At 37.8% G+C, this 16441-nt stretch overlaps 1 protein-coding gene across 2 annotated transcripts in view; it reads left to right on the top strand.

Moving 5' to 3' along the window:
* Nucleotides 1-16441, top strand: part of strn (striatin, calmodulin binding protein) — a 37301-nt gene that overhangs the window by 5897 nt on the left and 14963 nt on the right. For both annotated transcript variants that reach the window (XM_028469498.1, XM_028469499.1), the window contains exons 2-4: nt 9388-9491; nt 12862-12935; nt 15584-15662. In XM_028469498.1, coding sequence (XP_028325299.1) covers nt 9388-9491; nt 12862-12935; nt 15584-15662 — 257 coding nt within the window. The remainder of the gene's footprint in view (nt 1-9387; nt 9492-12861; nt 12936-15583; nt 15663-16441) is intronic.

Genomic DNA, 16441 nt, shown 5'->3' with positions numbered 1-16441 from the left:
TATATTGCAACTTAAGATCAAGAATCAGACTCTACAAACATTTTTTTTTCCATGTTTATACATTAAATTAAAAAGGAAGGGGATGTTGTTACTGGCTGTGTTTCCATTACCCTTAGAAATGCGCAAAATATAAATGGCGCAATAAACACTGAAAATGGAAACGCCTGAATTTCGAAAAAACACTCAAATATCACTAGAAAGTTTTTATGCTTTCACGAGGAGGAATTTCAGGTGTTTAGATATTGAAATGTATCGCAAAAGCGTTATGGAAACACTTTTTCCGCAATTATACTTCCCTGGTCACATGACAACTTTTCTCCAAGAAAACATGGCGCGGTACGTGTAGACAGAAGAGCAGACCAAGACATTTCTTTTCATTATACTTTAAAAATTATTACTCCAACATTAGACGGCAAACAACAAAGGAATACAGAGTGTTATGAGGTTTGGAGCCTCCGTTTTCCTGCAGCGAAGTCTTGTGGGATGAGATTTTACTAGGGATGTAGCAATTAATCTTTTTAATAATGAAATGTTTAATATTAGTTTTAAACAGCAGAAGGCGCTATATATTTATCCCTCTCTTGTTTAACAGTGTAGGCTGCGGGCGGAATCTGCTACTACTTTCTTTCTGGCCGCCTTCTACTCTTAAACATGTTCATAAATGATTCCTTACCCCTTTAGCACTGAAAGAATATTTGTAATATTATGTGAATATCTGTAAAAGTCACGTTTTTCTACTAGCTCTGTCTGCTAGCATAGCATCTCTTCTTCACTGCTAGAATAACTACATGCCAACCGACCACTGGGTTACCAGTGCCCTCTGCTGGTCCAAACAAATATCTGACGTAAATACAATGCAGACTGTTTTTTTGTTGTTGTTAAGGCACAAAAAAAAAATTTAGTTACACTTTTAAAAAGAAAAATAACTATTATGCAGTTTTGTATTGTTTACTATAGAACCAGAATTTAAATTAATAGGCTTATTCTTCATTTGTATTCTTTTATTTATTTTATTCAAGATTTATTTTTAGTTAAATTGCATTGCTTTGAATAGTTTATCAAAGGATTCTTTTGACAATGAAAAATGAAAGGAAAATAGTACAGTATTTTCCAAAAAATAAAGGAATATTTTTCAGTCATTATTTGTCTACAGTCCCATTTTGTAAAATAAATCGTGAGAGAATTGTATTGTGAACCCAGTATCGTGAATCAAATCGTATCGGGAGTTGAGTGAATCATTACATCCCTAGATTTTACAGGAGTTACGAGGCTCCTTCCCAAAACAACGTTCAATGGAAAAGCATTCAAAGCGCAATTATACTTATTAGAAAGCTTTAAGAATATTTCTTTTATTTTGTGGAAAACTGTATCTAACGGTATAATGTTAGATTGTATAGAAATAAGGCCAATTGATGCTCTTAGTTTGTACCATTGTGCTAATTAAATGATCAGCTGACTGTTTCAGCTTTCATGTATTGATTATCAAACAGCACTGTGGAGTGCTTTCTTGTTGGATGCCTGAACAATTATTTGACTGCTCTCATGGCACTTTAGAGTGACACAAAAACTGGATGATGGGTTTGTTTGTTTGGAGAGCTGCTGGCCATGCAATAAGTGCACCATGTATTGGATTTATTTGTTTTTGTCAAGTGGGACAGCTGAATATCTATGGGGAATATTTTTATGTATTTTCTTTTAGTTGCTTTTTCAGAATTGCTCTTTTGTTGTGTTCCTATTTCTAGTGTGATATTGATTTAATTGATATTACCCTGCTGCAGTGATGGGCGCCTGTGTACGCCATGCACATCAGCGCCCCGGTTATGGGGAGATCCCTGCCCCATGGAGTATCTCCTTCCCTAAACTATCCATCAACAGACATAATCTGACAGTGAGAGAAGGGCGAAGGTGACTCGGGGTGTAAGGTGGCTTTTTTATTGCCTGCCAACTGAAACGTGGGCCTTTGCTGGATCAAAGTTTCATTGAAAGAAAGAATTTTAAATATTTTCTGCTGTTATTTATTAATAACTCACCCAGCCTCTGTTAGATTCCTTAGTCCTTGAATGCTTTGACTTTTTTTTAACGCAAAAGATGAAGGTATTCTCAGAGGTGCAGCCATGACGACCCAACCATGTGCAAACATACACTGACACATACCATGATGCTCAGAAATCAAGAAATGGGAGTCACCGTCATTCCTCAGTTGCCACTCTGTCCACCCCCAAGCTGCAGTTATTTTTGCACTCGCACTGTGTGCCTCTGAGTAGCGAAGTACAAAAAGAAAAAGAAAAACAGTACTATGGCAGCATAAGTACTGGTTTCTTTATACCCTTGGCCACAGATGAAAAAAATAATGGCTTCTATATTAACACTACATGGTTGCAAACATTTTTGTACTGTTTAAAAAAAGCAAAGGCATCACCATACTCTCCAAACTGACACGTTATAATCGGTGTTTGCACTCTGCAGTTTCTTGTTAGAGATCCTCACAGGGCTGTGATGATAACTAAAGCCTGGCCCTCTGAGCTTTACTCCCCTCTTCCCACAGCTGCCTTGTTGGCCCGTCTAATTCCGACTCTCCCTTCCTCCATTCTCACCCTCAGACTTCATCTGTCTATGTGGGTGTGTGGGACAGCTGCCGAGTTGTGCCACAGTGGCCTGTGTCCTCTGGATTTACAGGGAATCTGGGGTCACCAGGATGTTGGAGATGTTAATTTGTTATGTGGTGGTGTGGATGTGACTTAATGGCCGGAAATGTTTTTTGTCTTCATTCAGTAAGTTGTGACCTAAAGCTCTGTGACTTAAGATTCTTCTGTAAAATGTTTTCTTTCAACATTTTGTCATAACTTTATTTCATCATTCTTTGATAATTTAAAATGCTCATTAAGGGACAAATGTTGGTTGCAAGAATGTCTTAAACGCATAAACGGATAGAGCATTTGATTACCAGTTTTACTCTTGGTTATGGTGTGGTTAATATTGACAGACTTATTATTCCACAAAAGATTTATAGCATTGTTTTCAAAACCTCTCTTTATTTACCTCCTGTTGTCCAGCTAATTTTGTTGCTGCTTCAGTGTTTCTTTCTCGTGACTGAGCTTTCCAGCTGTTAAACACTTGACAGTAAAAATGTAGCTCATCGTCCTGTGTCTGTGAGCACATAACAAAGCTTATGTAATAATGCAGCACTAATGTCCTTAATAATCCTGTGTTAAGGCCTTTGTTTACATTCCCTATAAGATGGCACTGCAGCACAAACTTCACACTAACTAACTAAAGAGGTGCGAAGTAAAAAAGAAAAGCTACAAGACCCTGTTTTAGCCAACCCTAAGTGCATACCAGCACTGGATTATAAATCAATCTATGATGTATAAAGAAAGGGAAGTTATGTGCTATAATCCAAATTGTTTTCAATTTTGCCTAAAAAAAATTCTCCTATTTTTTTTAATTTTTAATTAAAGAAAAATCTGAGTTTCGATTCAATTTTCGATTTTTTTTTTTTTCTTTTCTTCAATGCACTTAAAAATGACTGAGATATTGTCAAAACTGCAACTTTATTGCTGTGATTGTCCTCAAGAGTTGAAATGCATAGAAAAATCCCAAAATAAAAAGTAAATGAGGCTCTGTCATTCAACAATTTCAAGCTTTAAATCAGATAACTACATATTTTATAACTAACTGTATAACATTACAACAAAAAAAGTAAACTCTTCTCTTAGCATCTCAGCATAGTGTGAATAAAAAATTAAACATGCCTGTGGCATACATATAGCCTACTCAAAGTGCAAACAAATGTAAACAAAGAAGGGGCTGGCTCACATCGGAACGCGAAAAAAACTATGGTGGGAAAAAAAAGAAAAAATTAAAATGTATTATTTTCTTTATTCGAATTTGCAAAATAAAAATCTACAAATTCGATTAATCGTTTAAATCGATGTTTTGCCCAGCCCTAACCGTAAATGATGTATTTATATTAACATTTTAAAACTTCAGTCATGTGTTGCTGTAAAATAATATTTAGATGTTCCAGGCTTCATCATCATTAGGGCTAATTCAAATGAATTGATCTGTCAAAGGTATACAAAATGTGTTGGCGCAAGCTGTAAAAGAGTTTACTTAAATCTTACTTTATAGAGCACAAGTTACAACAAAGACTAAATAACTTTACAGGACTGTGCCTTAAAAGTACTAATAGCTAATTATCAAATTTTAATCCCCAATATTTACATCTTTATGTTTTGGGATTACTTGTAAAGCTTCTTGCTTTGTCATTTTAAAAACCATTAAATGCAGAAAGCTATAAACTATAATATAGTAGGTGTATCAACAGGCTTTTCATGGGGCAATGGAATCTTAGTTAAACAAGCTGGTAGCATACATTGCTTGAAAAATAGAGGAATAAAAGTATAGCTCTGGGCAGATTTTGATTTTAACTGAACCCTCGAACCTGATTTATTGTCTTTATGAAATAAATGTTAAGTTGAGCGAATGTTCTATTGAGAGGACTAAGATAACTAACAATTTTCAGTGATTTGCTACTTCATCTTACAACTTTTGTTGTGGTATTTTTTTCTGTAGCCACTAGAGAAATGGCATGTGTGGAATGCACTTGGCTTGTTATCATGTTGGCCATCAGGGTGCGCATTGGTGTGCAGTTTCTGAGAGAGGCTGGTGTTCACACAACGGTTGTTTACAATGTAAATGTGGGATTTCCATCCGTCTCTCTGCCTTCTTGAGCTGGGCTGTGCTGGCGAGGCTGAAGTGTGCAATGGTTTTGTTTTTGGTGCAAGCCCTGAGGGTCTATGAGTATCCACTAAATATTCTTTTAGACGTAGAATGTGCTCAGAGCGGCTGCAGTGACGAACTTGGGGTGTTTTTTCACAGAGCTCACTCTGTGCAGATTACAGGGACTCTTTGTGGTATGGACACGCAGAACAAGTCTGGAAGAAAACATGCTTGGCATTCATAAATCCTTACTTTCATCATGTGCTTCCTAATTACAATGATGTGTGTGCATTAGATCATATGATAATAGACTGGAAATTAAGTTAAAAAAGATCAGGTCTCTTGGCTGAATTGTTTGTCTCGATGTATAAATCATGTGTGGTTTACAGTAGGAGTGTGACAATATCTCGATACGGCGATATATCACGATATTTTTTTCGCACGATTGATTATCGACATGCTCGCGCTATCGATTTTTTTTTTTTTTTTTCCAAAACCTTTTTTGTTTTTCAGAAAATGTTGTCACTGTTGAAAGAACCAATATATTGTTTACTGGAATATTGCCCTATAATGATGTCACTGGTAAGAAAGACCCTATTTTTTGTTTACAGAAAGCACTATTGGAGATAGTTATTCATTTACATTGGTATGTTGACACTTATTTACAGAAATGTTGCACTAAAATAGTGTCACTGTTCATAGGACACTTTTTCAATTTATTGTCTTTCAGAGATATAAAATAAAATTTGTATTTTTTCACTTAATCTTTTTATGTTATAGATTATCGTAGATTTATTTCTTACCAATATATCGATAATCGCAGTATCGCCATATCGTGAGATAATCGTTATCGTGAGCTTTGAATTGCGTATCGCGAGGTACCCAAAGGTTCCCACCTCTAGTTTGGAGCTGACACAAATATAATAAATATATCTGCTCTTTTGACTTTGTCCCCATTGAAATAGTAGTAGTAGTAGATGTAGATGTTTCTCCTACACTAATCTTGGCTAAATGCTAAAGTAACAATATAGTAAGTGATGAGGGTTCAGTCTTATTCTTTAGCCTCTATTAGCCCGTCTCATCCTGTTTCTGAAAAGCCCTTCACTCCCATGGAGGCCGTCTCTTACTCAACAGACTAAGGAGCCCCTTATCCCACAGTGCAATAACGCAGTCAGTGTGAGGCCGGGAATTAAATGCTTCCTGTGTCTCTTTATGGCCAGAGTTGACTCATTGCATTCCTCCCAAGGTTAATGTTTGATGCAGGAGACATGGCAAGCCAGAGCTGCACTCTTCTTTATATCGAAGGCGGCTGGACGCCAGGGGTCCCAGGGCCAGGGCTTTGTGTGAATAAGAAAGCAAACAAGCTACTCGCTATCTCTATCAGCACAGATGTAGGCTTTAATTTGCAGTGAAAAATGAGTTTGTGTGTGATCTTTGTTGTTGACATGTCAAGCCTTCTGCCTGAATTATAGGGATACTCAACTTAAAAGGACAAAGACATAACAACTTTAAGACTTGAGTAAAGTTGACTATGGGAATGAGAGGCGATTTAAGAAGCTGCATATGCAATAAAAAGCAGGTTGACATGTTTGACAAACTAGGAAATGTGTCATTTACATACTATGAACTGAATTTATGAGATGTAGGGCATCTGATGGTTCTGATTATAACGTAGACTTACCCGTTTAAAGGTGTCTTCCTTGTCCAGCTGCACATACCCACTTATCTCGTTTCGTGGTAAGTGCAACTTCAAAATCCATCCACTGTACATTCCCCTAATGTGACGACATAATACGACACTGATATAAAGGTATATTACGTGTTTGAGGCTAAAGGTTTATATAAATCACTCCAAAGACAATTCTTATACAAATTTGTAAATGAATAAAAAATGTTTTATAATTGACCTTTAGATCAGTTATCTAAAGTGAATTATTGTGATTGGTTCTGTATTGCTTTATTCTAACAATTCAAGCAGACAGATATGCTGTTTTTAAAATTCTTTAATATGAATTTACACTCTGTAACTCAATCAAGTTTTGACATCTGGAAGATTTATTGACTTTGACTGGTTTTTACCCTACACTCCAGGTATTTCTACAAGTCTGAAGAGGGCCCAGTTACTTCCCCATATCTCTCTAATATTTGAATTGGAGCCACTAGGTTGGTTATTTTTAGAGCACCAACGTCTTTCCCAATCCAAACAGGAATATATTACCTATAGAAATGTATTCCTATTTACTAATCTGTATGCTTATTATTTATTTTTTCCAACATCCATCAAAAAAGGTGAAGGGGTGTAAAATAATCCTATTATCACCTCAGGTTTTGTAGTCTTTTGTCCCTGGTACCAGTTTAGCCCCTGGCTGATCTCTACTATTCTACAAATACCTTATTTGTCATAATGTACATTCATCTGCGGCTTTATCTGCTGTCCTCCTTCTCTATGACAAACTTTATAGGTAAACCTAATGTAAATGAATCTGGATGTTGAAACATTCTCAGTCATTCCTTTGTGTTTTTGTTTGTTTTTGTTACTGTCAGTCCTGAATACTGTATGGGATGCTGTTTGATGCCGAACCTTAAAGTAATAGAAGTGGGAGTACGTCTACGCAGACACTTTGCATCTGATTGTATCTTTCAAATCTCTGTTGATGCTAATGGCACATTGTTGTGACTTTGCAGGAAACTGCTATGATGCTAAGAAAATGTTCATATTCACAGGAGGCAGATTGAAGCGCTGTCATGACTCATTTTTGCAGGGAGCTGCAGAGCTTCTTGTTATCCCTGTGAAACTGTGATTCAGCCCACTCAAACTCGCACCATCCTCTGCATGCGGAGCGAACGGCAGCCTATTCAGTCAATATGCAGTCAATTTAAAATGTTAACTGTTGATGTTGGATCGGAGTAGGTTTACACATACTGTTGTTTTGGTTGCAACTATTGTATGCCTGTGCACTGTTTGAGTGTCTATTTACCTTCAGTATTTATTCAAAATATCTCTGAAATTGCAATCTTCACTGACTGATTCATCTTTGGGGGAAACGTGTGGTTACTAGATGGATTTGATTTTCTTGGACGCTTTCCTGACGGTATAAAAATGTATATGTTTTGAGGACGATAATGGTCAGAAATACAATTCAAATATATTCAATAACAAATCATTATTGTATAGATAATAAATAGACATTTACAGTAATATAACCAAAGAGGTGAATAAGCAGTTATTGTATTATTGTTAAAAACAGATTTTAGATCGGTAGTTTTTCTAACACAAACAGTGAAGCTAGTTTTTATTAGCATAACAGTCATACAGCTCATTACCCGGAGGCCTATCATTAGCCTGAATAGAGAAGAAACTGAATAATAACAGAAATAGATAATTAAAGTGTTTAACGACATATTCCTGTGCAAACACTCCATACTGTATTAACGGCTCTTTCACCTCAACCTTACATTTTTTTTGCCACTTAATTGAATTAAATACAACTGTAATAAAATATTTGCTGTTCAATCCAATAAAGTAAAATATGATTGTTGCTGGAGGTTGGTTTTGATTGCCCGTTAAAGCTCATATGTGAAGATGATGGACAACATGATAAATCTACTGTTGGAACTATGACTTTTTAAGCCTGTTTGTGTTCACACTTAAATAATGCAAAAAAACATTTTTGTCAGTTAGTATCAACTTAATCAAGGGGCTGAAACTGATCTCAGCATTATATTGAATGCATGCACTCAAGCTGGTTGCTCAGTGTTTAATAACTGGAGTGTTTTGCTTTGCTCCTGGTCCATCCTTTAATTTCATTCCCTGCAACATGTACTGCTGCAATGCTCACTGTCTCTTGGTGGGCATCCATCTATAAGTTTTGTACAGAAAAGGGAACTTCTCACAAATCCTTTTTTCCATAGTTTTTGACCTCTTTTTAAATGGTAAAGATTACGTTTCATTAGTCAGAATCAATAATTATCTATATCGAGTGATGTGAAACACATACCGTGATACATTTTTCAGGTATATTGCCCAGCGCTATGCTGAAGTATGAGGGTGAGCTAATTTCCACCCCTACTGTATTTATCATGCAATATAAATGTGAGATGCATAGTGGGACTTTTATCGCAATGTGATTTAGTAACGCGTGTTTATGCAGCCTTTAGGAGAACCACAGATTTGGTCAACATGTGATCTGTGTTCTGTGATTTGTCTTGTGCTGCATGTGTTTCTGTGCACCGCTGACCTTTGCCAGTTTTGTTGTGTGTGCGTGCGTGCGTGAGTGCATGTGAGACCCTGCATCGTAATGCAGCGCTGACTCAGACTACGTGCATCAACAGCTGCGGCCTGTTACTGAAGAGGCAGCAGTGCACACAGGGATTGGATTGTATGTAGCTTAGAGATGGGGCTGTTGGTGTGTTTGGGAGTGAGGAGGTGGGATTAAAATAGAACAAGCCACATCTTGCCACACATTTTCATTTGACATCATCCTATTTTTGTCTTGATAGAAAAAGTTGTTCTTAGATGTTGCCTCTAGGGGACTCGCTTTAAAGTCTAGTCTTCTGTTGCAAGCTGACGGCTGTTCAAGATTCCACAACAATGGAATAATTAACTCTATGCATGCAATTCTCACTTTAAAATGTAACCTGACAATCCTATTTTTGTGTTCCCAGGCTCAAATAGCGTTCCTGCAGGGGGAGAGGAAAGGCCAAGAGAATCTGAAGAAAGACCTTGTAAGGAGGATCAAAATGTTAGAGTATGCGTTGAAGCAAGAGAGGTGAGTGCCACGCCGCCCACTGGTGCTTCAGCCCACCCACAGCGCAGAGACGCCTCCGCTGGTCTGAAGAAGAGTTTACATGTTTTCTGTGATGCTTCAAATTAACTTCTTTTTCTAAGAAATATGGAACTCTGACACTTTGGTAGGCTGATATTCAGAAAATTATCTGATTCTTACTTGACATTGCTAGAGTTTTGTCAATAGTCCACAGAATTATTGAAAGAATTATGGGTTGTAGGGCTGGGTATTGCCAGGTACCTTGCGATATGATGTATTTTTCCCCACAATAACGATATTAGCGTGATACGGCGATAATCGATATATCGTGGGAAATTTCATCCACGATACATCACGATATCTGTGTCACTGAAGAAATTTTGAATTTATTTACTGCACTGAATTCATGTCCAATGTCCTTGTGTTATGTTAAGTCTATTTTTAAGGAAAGACTGATACAAAATAAGCCTTCACCAAAATACTGTTAATGATGTTTAAATCATTAAAAATAGTCATTTCAGTGCTATTATCGACTTCTCTGTAAACTTGGACACATCAGTGCTGCTTAACAAGCAGAATTAACTCGTTTTATGAAAACTGGAAAATTTCACTGCATATGAAAAAGAAACATTTCAGTCAGTGCATTACCCTGACATTGATAGTCTCGTCCACAACAACACGCAACTTTTCCCACGGATCTTCTGTTGCTCTGATGAGATGTTGTTCAACTGGTCCGAGCAGGTGAAGCTACTCAGAGCGCAGCTGCTCTTGACGAGAAAAGGACGGAGTTCAACAGTAGGGATGTCCCGATACAACTTTTTCACTTCCGATACGATAGTGATATTGCAGCCTTGAGTATTGGCTGATACCAATATCGATACGATATCAGCACGAATCATAACTACTTTCATTACTAATTTTGTAGTGTGGAATGTGATGTTACTCAAACAGAGAACAATAGTCAGCAACAGTTTTTCCACTGTTGGATGCCCTAATCGCTGTCCTCCCTGCTCCAGAGGACAGCACACAGCCTGCAGCGATGCTGCCCTTGCAGCTTCAGCTGTTAATAATGGCGTCAACCTATCAAACGTGCATTAAATCCACCTTAGACATTAATAAATGCTACCTGGCCATTCACACTGCAGTCGCATAGCCAAAAATTGGTTATGTATTGGATTTAGGACTACATATCGAAGTGACCAGGGTCGCATTTGAAAAAGTTTGATTTGGGTCGTTCAGACTGCCATAAAAAGATTGGATACAGGTCGCATTGGGGTAAATGAATCTGATTTGAGCATTAAGGCTTGCAGTGTGAACGTAGCCAAAGTGTCTTTATTAGACTCTCCTAGGTTGTGTTGGACATTGAATTTGTGTTCTTTTGGGTTTTCGGCTTTGGTTTTCTCATTTTCGGTTTCCAAGAATTTTCATTTCGATGCATCTCTAGTGAACATTAATAGGCAAGACAAGAGTTCCTGCCCTTAACGTAGCTCCATCCTTTTTAAATTCCACTCATCTTAATTTGATACCAATGCATAAAGGAAATCCCCGTTAGTGTTAAAACACATTAGATTATCCTTTTGTGTTATGCATTTTGACCTTGACATGGGTATTATTTTCTAATTTGTAGTTAAACATGACATGAGCAAACATCAACAAACCAGGGATATTTTCTCTCTTCCAAACTAGTTTAAAGATAATTATCTTCTTAACAATCACATAAACCATATGTCACTTGCGTTGTCTTATTCTTTGCAGTTTTTAATCACCCTTTTTCATAGTAATTCTCGATCACATAGATCACATTAGATTCTAAAAACTCAACAATTAAGACTGAAAACATGTAACTTGCAGCTCACAGGGAAAAGCTCATCAGCTGCCATAATTGGTACATATGAATTTTTGGTGTCACTATACTGTATATTAAGCGACAACAGGTTGACTGCATTTCTTAGCCTTTAAGAAATAAAGATCATCACTCTAATCTAACGTGATACTTCATTGCAAAACTGAACAAACGGTCTGTTATATCTAAAGCTGCCATTTTCACCCAGCCAAGTCGGGCACAGTTATGTTCTAATGGAACATGAAGATTGATGATCATATCTAATCGTTAGGATAGGTTAAAAGCATGTATTATTCTGTAAAAGTGTCAAATACATTACAGGCCATTAGCAAAGTCCTTCTTGCACTCAAGGTTAAGTCTAAATGTGAATAAAAATGTACATGACCAAGAACCGACACAACTGACTGCACGTATACTAATTAGACCTGGGTGCAGGGAAATTGAAGAGCTGAGGAAAGTGTTTTCACAGCTGAGTGGGACAGGTGTCAAAATGACTTAGTGCCGTTTTTATTCCTTTGCTCAACGCACATGTTATTTTTGCCGACCTCTTTTAATAGGTGCTAACTTCACTTTGTAAAGAATCATCCATTGGTTTCTGCAACAGCTTCATCTATTCCTTCTTGGCAAGATCACCACAGACGACCATGGGAGCAACACTTAACCTAGAATTACTACCACTTTTCCTGGTTGCTAAGCAACAGGTCAAGTCTCTGTGGGTATCTGAAAGCAATATCCGAAATGGCTCTCTGAATGTGGGATTTACCCATTGTAAGCAGAATTAGATTTTGTGGAGCTGCCCACTCCGTCACAGCAGTGATGATGCTGTGGTTGCTCTCTGTATTTTTATTCTTCATTACCATTCTGCATTCAGTGAAACCGCAAGAGAAAACATAATGGCTGTGTTTGAAATCGTATACTAACATACTACTCATCCTAAGTTTGATGTCAAAATAAGTATGTAGTGCGTTCTAATTAGATACTAAGCCCACAATTTTACGTTCCGCTCGCAATGCATAGGAAGTATACATCAGTGGGAACGCTCAACATCCTAATCATACTAATAGTAGACAGTATATACTCATTGAGTGTGTAGTGTATAATACGTTAGTATGTGATTTTGAAAACAGCCAATATCTGACTCGACCTAATTAAAGTCTGATATAAGCCATGTCACGAGTTATCTTGGAACGATATTCATGCAATGTTTTCATTAAACAATCTTGTATGTTATTGTTTTGTTAGTTGGGCCAAATGTCATTGATTCTAAGCCTTGGTCAACTACTTTCCTAATATGTTTGCCATAACACGTCGTTTCTGCCATGTGATGTTAACAGTCAAATGGAGTTGAAGATATTTATGGATTACAAGCTTAATATTCACGCTTCTGCCTCTACTCGCACCTTAAATGTATCATACAGGAAAGCTCATGTAGATATCATATGATGCAAGTGAATTGAATAGCTTTTCTGTTCATTCTTACACTGTATATTTGTTTGCCTCACCTTGGGTTTTTTTCCACTTCATGTCTAGAGCCAAGTACCACAAGCTAAAATATGGAACAGAGTTCAATCAAGGTGACATGAAGCCACCAAGCTACGACTCTGGTAAGTCTGGAGACACAAACATGCAACTCCTCCTCTTTGTACTCAGTCACTGTGCGTGTTGAGCTCACATACCTTTGTTCACGTGATTGCGTATATTAAAGCTGTGTTCATGTTAAATCTTGTTTGTCCCGATGGTCTCCTTCACCTTCCGTCTACTTGGTATGAATAAAGAAAGAACTTCTATTGTTTGGATTTCCTACAAGTGGTCACCTGTATTAAGGCTCAATAACAAATTGTTCATGTTCTTTGAAACAAAGGTAACGCCTGGAAGCTTTTGACTCGCACTTCCATCTGCTTTCTGTCTTGCAAAGTTTTTTGACTCGTTTGTGATTTAGACATCATGTTCTCTCTGCTCACAAAAGCTTTAGTTTAGTTGAATCAATTAGTGTCATTTAAAAATAGATTCAAACATTGCTTTTTTTTTGTCAGTTTTTTTTTACCAGAAATACTGCCTTTGTTGTTGTTTTTCAGAAACAAAATCTTATTTTAAATGGATCGTCCACTGTTTTTACAAATGTGGCCTAAAACCTTTGAAATGTCCTCATTAGAAGATCTATGCCTAACAAAACGCATCATTTTGCACCATATTCCTTTTATTAACTGGGACTACTTTACCATGTGCGCCGCCATGTTGAAATTACGTCTTTGATGACACCAATCGCTCCTTGCAGCCCATTGAGTTCTATAGGAGTGAAGCATTCAGGATCATTTAGCAGCTTTTTCAGTTAAAATGACAACTTGTGCTGCTTTTGGTTTCTCTAAAAATCAGTAAAAGTTAAAAAAGTCAATTTAAACCTCTTTTATTTACCAAAATTTGATAAACAAAATGTGTTAGTCAGAAAAATCTGTGACCGCAGGGGGCGACAGTTCCATCTCTGCTGTTTTGTAGATGGCATGAAGAAGAGAAAAGCAGCTCTGCTTGCATGTAAATACAGGCAACCAGGATAAAACTGCTGCTCTGAGCTCTTGGCATGACACCATCACTTATACTGCTGCTCTGAGCAACAGTCCGATCCAGATTGCCTGTTTTTACATGCAACCAGAGCTCTTCTTCTCTTTTTAATGCTGTCTACGAAAAAGCAGAGTCGGAACCATCGCTCCCTGTGATCACAGATTTTTCCGGTTCACGGATTTTGTTTATCATATTTTGATTATATGATTAAGGGAATGACTTAACCCTAGCAGTAACTCTTTTAGCCTTGATGCTATACTGGTGTTAGCTCTAAACCTGATTCTTTTTGTTAAATTGGCTTCTCTTGCTCACTTTCTGCAGTCAGTAGGTCAGATTAGACTATTTTCTCTCTTCCATCCTCTTCTCGATTCATGAGTGCTGTTCTAAGCCTCCCTATCTTAGAAGTGTTGATGATTGATGGGTGGTGAGGAGGGGAGGTGTCTGCTAAAGGGGAGCGTAGAGGAGGTTTAGAGAAAGCGAGAAGTGTTGAGTTGTTGGCAGTGTGCCACACCTTTCTGCTCCTCACACCTCTATATTAGCTCTGACTAACATTTCTAGGGATTCCTCTCTCTGTGTGCACCTCCAAATCAACCGTTCAACACACTTGTGCACACATTCACACTTAGTTTGAGTCAATCCTAACGCATCTCTGCACAATTCCCAGATCCCTCACACGTAGGGTGCTGACTTTGTTCAATATCAAACTGTGCTCTGAATGTCCGTTTTCTCTTGAGTGGTGTTGTCAGTTATGTAAGTGTATGTGATGTTCTACTTGATAGTTCTTGCATAGTGTCATGGCTTATGGTGGTGTAAGATGGTGGAACGCTGAATAGGCTTTATGAAGGTGTTGTGCTGCGTCATCAAATATGAAATGTCTCGTGCTGGCAGAAAAATGAGCTGCCAGTTAGTTTGGAGTTTCCGATCAGTAGCGATTGCACAGCAGCAACAAAATAGCCTTGTAGAATGTACATTTTTAAACAAGGTAAGTCAGGGGTGTCAAACTTGTTTTAGTTGAGGGGCCAAATACTGTGCAGTCTGATCCCAAGTTGGCCACATATTTTATACGGGAAAACAAGTGATTCCAACTAGTTTGCACTTCTATGTATATACAGTATAAAATACAACATAAGTAAGAAACTGACAATATCCATGCAATAAGTGATAGATATCAGTCCCAACAGGTTCTTGAGTCTAAATTTCCTTGATTTAGTTTCCAATTTCTATTTAATTAAATGATATTTAATGTAATAATTTGAGGAAAATTAACGGAACAGTAAAAATAAAAAGGCAACATTAAAAATGATTGCCATCGTGCGATATATGCACCAGGAAAACTGTGAGCCTTTCTAAATATTGTTGAGTTTCATTTACACAATGATTATGTATTTTGTCAATTTTGCTTTCTCTTGCGGTCTGAATTGGATCATCCAAAGGGCCCGTTTTGCCCCCGGGCCTTGAGTTTGACACATATGGTGGAAGTGCTGGTCGCATGTAGTCGACAACAAATGCTAGCTGACTTAAAAAGGGCTACTTTATTGCTTTAGCTTTATTTTAGCCTTTTCTTACAGGAACCAGGTGAGTATTTGTGCTGTGTCCTGAATACACAAGTGTTGAGTTTGTGTTTCTCAAGTGGGGATCAAGTCAGAATTTGTACCATTTGTCGATTTCTGATTTCTGTCATTCTTTCTTCCTCCAGATGAGGCCAATGAGAATGAGAACTCCGGATCGCTCAACAATCAGCTGTCTTGGAAACAAGGTCGCCAGCTTCTCAGACAGTGAGTGCAGAAAACTGTCTAAAGATTCCCCAAACCCAAAAAATACTTGGTAGAAGACCTGGGTATCATCAAGGTTGTAGACATAAGGCTGAGCGAAATATCGAGTTTTTAATAAATATTGATATAATTATCTAGGAGGTATAGCATAAGACTATAATGTATTATCGATATAATTCACGCAACATTAAAAGTTTCTTCCGTAGAGCCGCCAGTAAGCCTTTTTCTCCTCCATCTGTCCCGCTCAACCCCGTCCAGCCTCTTTCTCGCTCTGTCCCTCTGATCGCAGCTGAAACAAACCACGCTGAAAGCTTCAATGACTCGTGCTGTGCCTTATGAAAGTGGGGTGCGATTACCAAAGCAGTAGCCTACCATATTGCTAAGGACATGTTCCCATAATAAGAAAATCTATGATAGGCATATTGCTCAGTAAAACACTGTGTGCGGGTGAATGTGTGTGCACGCGTGCCTGTAGAGATCCGGAGGTCTCGATAACGTTGTAAACAGGACTCAAAACAACTTGTAACGTCACACTGCCCGTTTATTGTATGCCGGGGAAGATCAAACACTGCTTCTATGTTATTTCAGACGGGACGGTAACAGAAAAGTAACATAAAGCTCCGTCCATGCGCTTCGTACGGATCAGGAAGAAGGCAGGTCTGACTCAACTCTGACCTCCCATTACCATGGTTCCCTTAAAGGGACAGTCCTCAGAAGGCGATCATTACAGTGTGCGCGTGCGCGTACTAGTAGTGGCAACTGTTTATATATTATGTACGTAT

Source organism: Gouania willdenowi, chromosome 15 (genome assembly GCF_900634775.1).
Source record: "Gouania willdenowi chromosome 15, fGouWil2.1, whole genome shotgun sequence".
Classification (NCBI taxonomy): domain Eukaryota; kingdom Metazoa; phylum Chordata; class Actinopteri; order Blenniiformes; family Gobiesocidae; genus Gouania; species Gouania willdenowi.
The sequence above is the reverse complement of the archived record's forward strand: the minus strand, read 5'-3'. Positions and strand labels throughout refer to the sequence as shown.